The sequence below is a fragment of the Rhinopithecus bieti genome, unplaced genomic scaffold (assembly GCF_001698545.2).
Source record: "Rhinopithecus bieti isolate Rb0 unplaced genomic scaffold, ASM169854v2 scaffold_13348, whole genome shotgun sequence".
NCBI classification, from domain to species: Eukaryota; Metazoa; Chordata; class Mammalia; order Primates; family Cercopithecidae; genus Rhinopithecus; species Rhinopithecus bieti.
The window spans coordinates 5,718,711-5,725,101 of NW_016808764.1; the positions used below are offsets into that span (position 1 = coordinate 5,718,711).

A 6,391-nucleotide genomic window follows, 5' to 3' on the forward strand; every position below is an offset into this window, starting at 1 on the left:
AAAAAAAAGAAAAAAAAAATTATCCAGGCATGGTGGTGTGCACATGTAGTCCCAGCTACTTGGGAGGCTGAGGCAGGAGAATCACTTGAACCCAGGGGGCAGAGGTTGCAGTAAGCCGAGATAGCACCACTGCATTCCAGCCTAGACGACAGAGTAAGACTCCGTTAAAAAAAAAAAAAAAAAAAAAAAGACTGTAACCTGAGTGGACAAGATAAGCTGATTTGCTAGAGCCAGAGATGGGGGTCAACCTAAGTTGAACCACATGAATGGGGTTGGGCGGGGTGTGGGTAGGATTGAACGGTTCTCCAAAGGAAATTCAGGGATGTCTCTAAAATAAAAAGAAATGGATATCGGCAGAAAAACAAGCAAATGGCTTCTACATCATTGCTCTTAAATACTAAGCTTCTACACCATTTAGACTTAAATACTAAGTCTAAAATCTTAGTATTTAGGGGACAATGTAAGTCTCATCTAATATTGCTTTTTCCTAAGTGGACCAGAAGTCTTTTTTGAAAACAAAGGGAAATGTTGGCTCACTTGTTTTAAGGTTTCTTCCTCACAGCCACATGATCTGAGAATTTCCCATTTACTGGTAGTGGTGAACCTCTTCAGTCATAATTGTTTTACCCATTCCTGCCCTCACGGTGTTAGCTGATTGGACCAGAAATGAATACACCCGACCCAAAGAATCTAGTTCATTGGCATAGGCCAGTGGCCAATCAAATTCATCTTCACAACCCACTGAGAATAAGACAGGCTTTGAAAACTCAAGAAAGCCCACAAAATCCTCTGTCAGGCACAGTGACTTACACCTGTAATCCCAGCACTTTGGGAGGCCAACGCGGGCAGATTGCTTGAGCCCAGGAGTTTGAGACCGGCCTGGGCAATACAGTAAGACCTTCATCTCTACAAAACCACAACATGTATCTGGGTGTGGCAGTGCATGCCTATGTTTCCAGTTACTCTGGAGGCTGAGGTGGGAGGATCACTTGGGCCCGGGAGGTGGAGGTTTCAGTGAACCAAGATTGCACCATGCACTCCAACCTGGGTGACAAAGCCAGATGCTGTCTTAAGTAAAAATATAAATAAAGAAAGACCACAAAATCCTCCTCCTGAGAGATCCAGACCTTTCCTGGTTCCCATTCTCCTGAGACCCTCTGTGTTTCTTTGGATTCTGTAAAAGAGCTCTGCTTGCATCCATTTAATAATTTATTGATTCTGCTTGAGCTAATTTGAGTCTGTTTCTGTTGCCTGAAACCAAATGACTTTGCCAAGGCTAGGTCCAGTCATAGTCACATCCAAGGATGGCACGGAGGCCAGCGAAGGTGAAGCAGAATATGCCAGAGTGTGAGTAGGAAGAGATGAGGGCAGAGGGACAACAGGGTCAGATGACGGAGGGCCTTGTAGATGATCATAAGGACTTTGGCTTTCATTATAAATGAAGCAAGAAGACATTGAATGGGTTTAAATGGAGAAATGGCATGTCTAACCTTAATTCAATAAGAATCTCTTTTGCTGGCTTATTGACAATAGGCTGTGGAGGGCAGAATTAGCAAGACTAGTGAGGAGCCTATGGCAATGATTCGGGTGAGAGACAATGATCAATTGGAGCATGGTGGTGGCCCGGGAGGTGGGGAGATGTAGATTCTAGGTATGTTTTATAAATCTGAACACTGATGCTTCAAGAGGGAGAGGACGTTGCCTATGGTTTTATGATGACGGAGTGGTTTAGAGGCAATAGCACTCTGTTCTGAAGAATCAGATGGTGATGGTCATAGGAGTGTACACATTTACCAAAACTCCTTGATTTGTTCATTTTGGGCCAGGTGCGGTGGCTCACACCTACAATCCCAACACTTTGAAAGGCCAAGGCAGGCAAATTTCTTGAGGCCAGGAGTTCAAGACCAGCCTGGGCAACATAGTGAAACCCCATCTCCACAAAAATAAGAAATTAGCCAGGTGTGGTGGCACAAACCTCTAGTCCTGGCTACTATTTTGTAATCTGAGATCTGAGGCAGGAGGATTTCTTGAGCCCAGGAGTTGGAGGCCACAGTAAGCTATGATCACACTACTGCATTCCAGCCTGGGTGACAGAACAAGACCTTGCCTCAAAAACAAACAAAAAAAAATTGCACATTTCACTGTATATAAATTTTAACTTGATTTTTTAAAAAGCCAGTCTAGCCTAATTCCACGCCTATAATTCCAGCACTTTGGGAGGCTGAGATGGGTGGATCCCTTGAACTCAGGAGTTCAAGACTAGCCTTGGAAACATGATAAAACCCCTTTTCTACCAAAAAAAAACCCCACAAAAATTGGCTGGGTGTGGTGGCATGCACCTGTGGTCCCAGCTACTTGGGAGGCTGAGGTGGGAGAATCCTTGGAGCCACAGGAAGTTGAGGCTGCAGTGAGTCGTGATCATGCCACTACGTTCCTGCCTGGCTGACAGAGCAAGACCCTGTCTCTAAATAAATAAATAAATAAATTTAAAAGACAAAAAGAAGAAAAAGCTGGCTTTATTTTACAGTGAGAAATAACTGTGTATTGTCATTCAAAACAAATATAGAATTTGAACAGTGTGTTTCAAAATCCCGTTGTATATGTATGTGTGCATATATATATATGTGTGTGTGTGTATATACATATATATAAAACTAATATGTGTATGTGGACACACACACATACACACACCAAATAATCACCAAACTGTTAGCTATGCTTATTTGGGAAGAGGTGGGGGCACAGATTATTGTTTTAATTCTTTACAATGAGCATATATTGTTAGAAGAAGCAGCTGAGATTTTTTAGAGGATTTTCTTTAAATTTCTCTCCAATAATGCTGGACCTGTTTCCACCCACCTGGGCAAGCAGCCCTTGGACCAGCAACCAAGGCATCTCCTAGGAATTTGGAAATTCAGACTCTTAAGACCCACTCCACCCTGATCTAGTCAGAATCTGCATTTTAACAACATCCATAGGTGATTGTAAGTGCATTCAAATCTGAGAAGCTCTAGGTGAGAACAGATCCTTTCCTGTCTCTGGGTCTCAGTTTCTTTCCCGCACAAAGAGAAACCGGTCCCTCCCAATTGCAGTTTTCTAATCTCGTTTCTTGTAGACATCTGAGTCCCTATAAAAAGGCAGCTGAAGCCAGGCAAGGTGGCTTACCTCTGTAATTCCAGTTATTTGGGAGGCTGAAGCAGGAGGCTCTCTTGAGCCCAGCAGTTGGAGGCTACAGTGAGCTATGATTGTACCACTGCACTCCAGCCAAGGTGACAGAAGGAGACCCTGTCAAAAAAAGAAAGAAAGAAAAGAAAGAAAGAAGGAAAGAAAGAAAGAAGAGGGAGGGAGGGAGGGAGGGAGGGAGGAAGGGAAAGAAAGAAAGAAGAAAGAGGGAGGAAGGGAGGAAGGAAGGCAAGCAAGAAAGAGAAAGGAAGGAAGAGAAAGAAAGAAGAGGGAGGGAGGAAGGAAGGAAAGAAGGAAGGAAGAAAGAAAGAAAGACAAAGAAGAAATAAATAGGGAGGGAGGGAGGGAGGAAGGAAGACAAGCAAGAAAGAAAGAGAAAGGAAGAAAGAAGAGAAAGAAAGAAGAAAGGAAGGAAGCAAGGAGGGAGGGAGGAAGGAAGGCAAGCAAGAAAGAAAGAGAAAGAAAGAAGAAAGGAAGGGAAGAAAGGAAGGAAGGAAGGAAGGAAAAGAAAGAAAAAGAAAGAAAGAAAGAAAGAAAGAAAGAAAGAAAGAAAGAAAGAAAGAAAGAAAGAAAGAGAGAGAGAGAAAGAAAGAAAGAAAAGGAAAGAAGGAAAGACAGGCCAGGCGCGGTGGCTCACGCCTGTAATCCCAACACTTTGGGAGGCCAAGACGCGTGGATCACCTGAGGTCAGTAGTTTGAAACCAGCCTAGCCAACATGGTGAAACTGCGTCTCTACTAAAAACACAAAAATTTATCCGGGCTTGGTGGCGCGTGCCTGTAACCCCAGTTACTTGGGAGGCTGAGGCAGAATTGCTTGAACCCGGAAGGCGGAGGCTGTAGTGAGCTGAGATCGTGTCATTGCACTCCAGATTGGGTGACAGAGCGAGATTCCGTCTCAAAAAAAAAAAAAAAAAAAGAAGGAAAGAGGAAAAGAAAGAAAAAGGAAGGAAGGAGGAAAGAACGAAAGAAAGAGAAAGCAGCAGCTGAAAAGGGCAAAGGATGAGTGACTTGGCTGAACAGCCCCTGCTGCCTACAGCTAGACGAAGGTGGGCCCTGAAGCGGCCTCACGCTGCGGGTCTGAAGGGAGTCCGAGGAGCGCGGCTGCGTGGGATTCCTGCTGGTGCTAGGGCAGGCGCCTGCCATCCGCGAGAGTGGAAGGAAGGCGCGGGACAGTAATAGGGGGCGGGAGGCGCTGCGAGGCGCCTTGGGGTAAGTGCCGCAGAGACCCAGCGGGCATGCAGGGTGGCAGGGCGGCCTCGGGGCGGCAGCAGGCACTGCGCGGTGGCCCAGGAAGGCGCAGCGCAGGCCGGGCTGGGGCAGAGGGCGGCCTCGTGGCGCCAGGGGGCGCTGCGAAGTCGTGGCCCGCTTCGGGCGGCCGCAGGTGCCTGGCGGCCTCGGGAAAGCACCTGGGCAGGTAGGGGCGGGGCCTGGGGAGGCGGGACCCCAGGGGGCGGGGCCCGGCCGGCCCACAAGAGCCCGTGGTGGCGCTGCCAGGGGATGCTAGCCCGAGAGCGAGCAGATGAGCAGCGCACCCGGATCGCTCATTCACGAGCCTTGGACCCTTTGGAACCGAGAGGTGAGTTCAGCCGGGTTGAGTCGGACCAGCTCGGGGGTTCTGGACACCGCAGCGGCCGCCGGGCGCCAGGGCGTCGCACGCCGTCAGCGCGCTAGGTGACTGAGCCAACATCAGCCGGTGGCGGCTTCCCGGTGCCCCGGATGCTGGGACACCTTGCCCGGGCGGTAGCGTCCAGCTCTCCGGGGTCTACCCACGCCGTGACCCGGATCACTGAGCCAGTCGAGAGCCACTCAGGAACCGTGTCCGGAGTCCGGGGGTCTGGGGGTCCTGGGCCGCACCTCGCCTCTTTTCTCTGCCCAGCGCCTGCTCAGCCCCCTTCCCTGCCAGGGTGAGTCGCGTGGACCTGTCCGCTACTGTTCCTTCTACCCTCTGGAATGCTTTCTCCGGGGTGACTTGGTGCAGAAAGAAGCAAACACTTGAAGTGGGCTGGTTGGGCTCCAGCGTCTTCAGCCGGGGCTCCCTGGGGCAGACGTGGCTTCCTTCACAGGACAGCGCCCGCTTGCTCCGCGCCGGGAGGGCAGGGGCTGCGGGGTCGCTCTGGAGGAGCTCAGGTCCGAGCCCTGAGGCTGAGGGCTGAGTTCAAGTGATTTCTGCACAGGAGTCGCCCCCCGGGACGGGCAGTGGTCGGGAACTCTCCGGTCCAGCGAACCCAACGCTAGACTTGAGGCAAATCTCTCATCCTTCCCCAAGCTTTGGGGTCCTGCACTGTGGGATGGGGGACAGGCAAAGTCGGTAGTAGGTGAGGAGGGGGTGCACGGAGTCGCTGCGGTGAGCCAGGACCTTGGAATTCTAAAGAATCCTTCAAATCCTTTCTACCTGTGTGGTCTTGGGCAAATTACCTAACCTCTGTGCCTCAGTTTCCTTCTCTGTGAAATGGGCCAAGTAATAGCACCTCATATAACTGTAGTGAGGATTAAATCAGGTAGTGTGTGAAAAGGACTGAGTGGGATGCCTGGGAGTAGAGAAAGGGATCAATAAGTGATAGCTGCTATTATTGCTGCTTTCCCCGCTGCTGTTATTATTATTAATGATTGAGGAGCAGCCTAGCTAGTTGTTAAAGGGACTCCTAGGTGCAAATCCCAGCTCAGCCACTTTCTAGTGTGACCTTGGGCAAGCTACTTAACCTGTCAGCGTCTGTTTCATTTGTATAATGGGGGTGGTTGTGACACCTACCTCAGAAGATTCTTGTGAAAATTAAATGAGGTGACACCTACAAAGTACTTAGAAGAGTAAGTGCTGGATATCAGCCAATAATTCTTCCACCAAGGTATCACATTGGATCAGGCTGCATAATCTAATGGTAGCTACAGTCTTGTTTTGCTTTGAAGTTGAAATATTATTTATATGAATATTTTATCTGTTTTGCAAAGTGCAAGATCAGTTCCCTTCCTTCACTTGGGGCTCCTCTGACATTGTCGACTGATCCATTGGGGTCAAGGTCGTTTCTGGGGAAGGGGCTGATGGGGCAGAGAGACCCCTGAGAGCTGAAATCACAGCTTCTGTTGAACATTCACAGAGAAGGGCTGCAGTTTTATTTGACAAGCAATTGAACCTGGACCTAGATTTTAAAACAAACTCTTGCTAATTTTTTTTCTTTCTTTCCTTCTTTATTTTATTTATTTATTTATTTAT

At 48.6% G+C, this 6,391-nt stretch overlaps 1 protein-coding gene across 2 annotated transcripts in view; it reads left to right on the forward strand.

Annotated features, from left to right (window-relative positions):
• Positions 1 to 4,655: 4,655 nt before the first annotated feature.
• The window catches only part of SCNN1G (sodium channel epithelial 1 subunit gamma), a 34,339-nt gene continuing 32,603 nt past the window's right edge, over positions 4,656 to 6,391 (forward strand). Inside the window, exon 1 of one of the 2 annotated variants that reach the window (XM_017887208.1) lies at positions 4,656 to 4,759. In XM_017887208.1, coding sequence (XP_017742697.1) covers positions 4,681 to 4,759 — 79 coding nt within the window. In that variant the 5' untranslated portion in view covers positions 4,656 to 4,680. Of the gene's footprint in view, positions 4,760 to 4,808; positions 5,088 to 6,391 lie in introns of those variants that run through there. The other variant, XM_017887209.1, reaches the window with a different exon arrangement.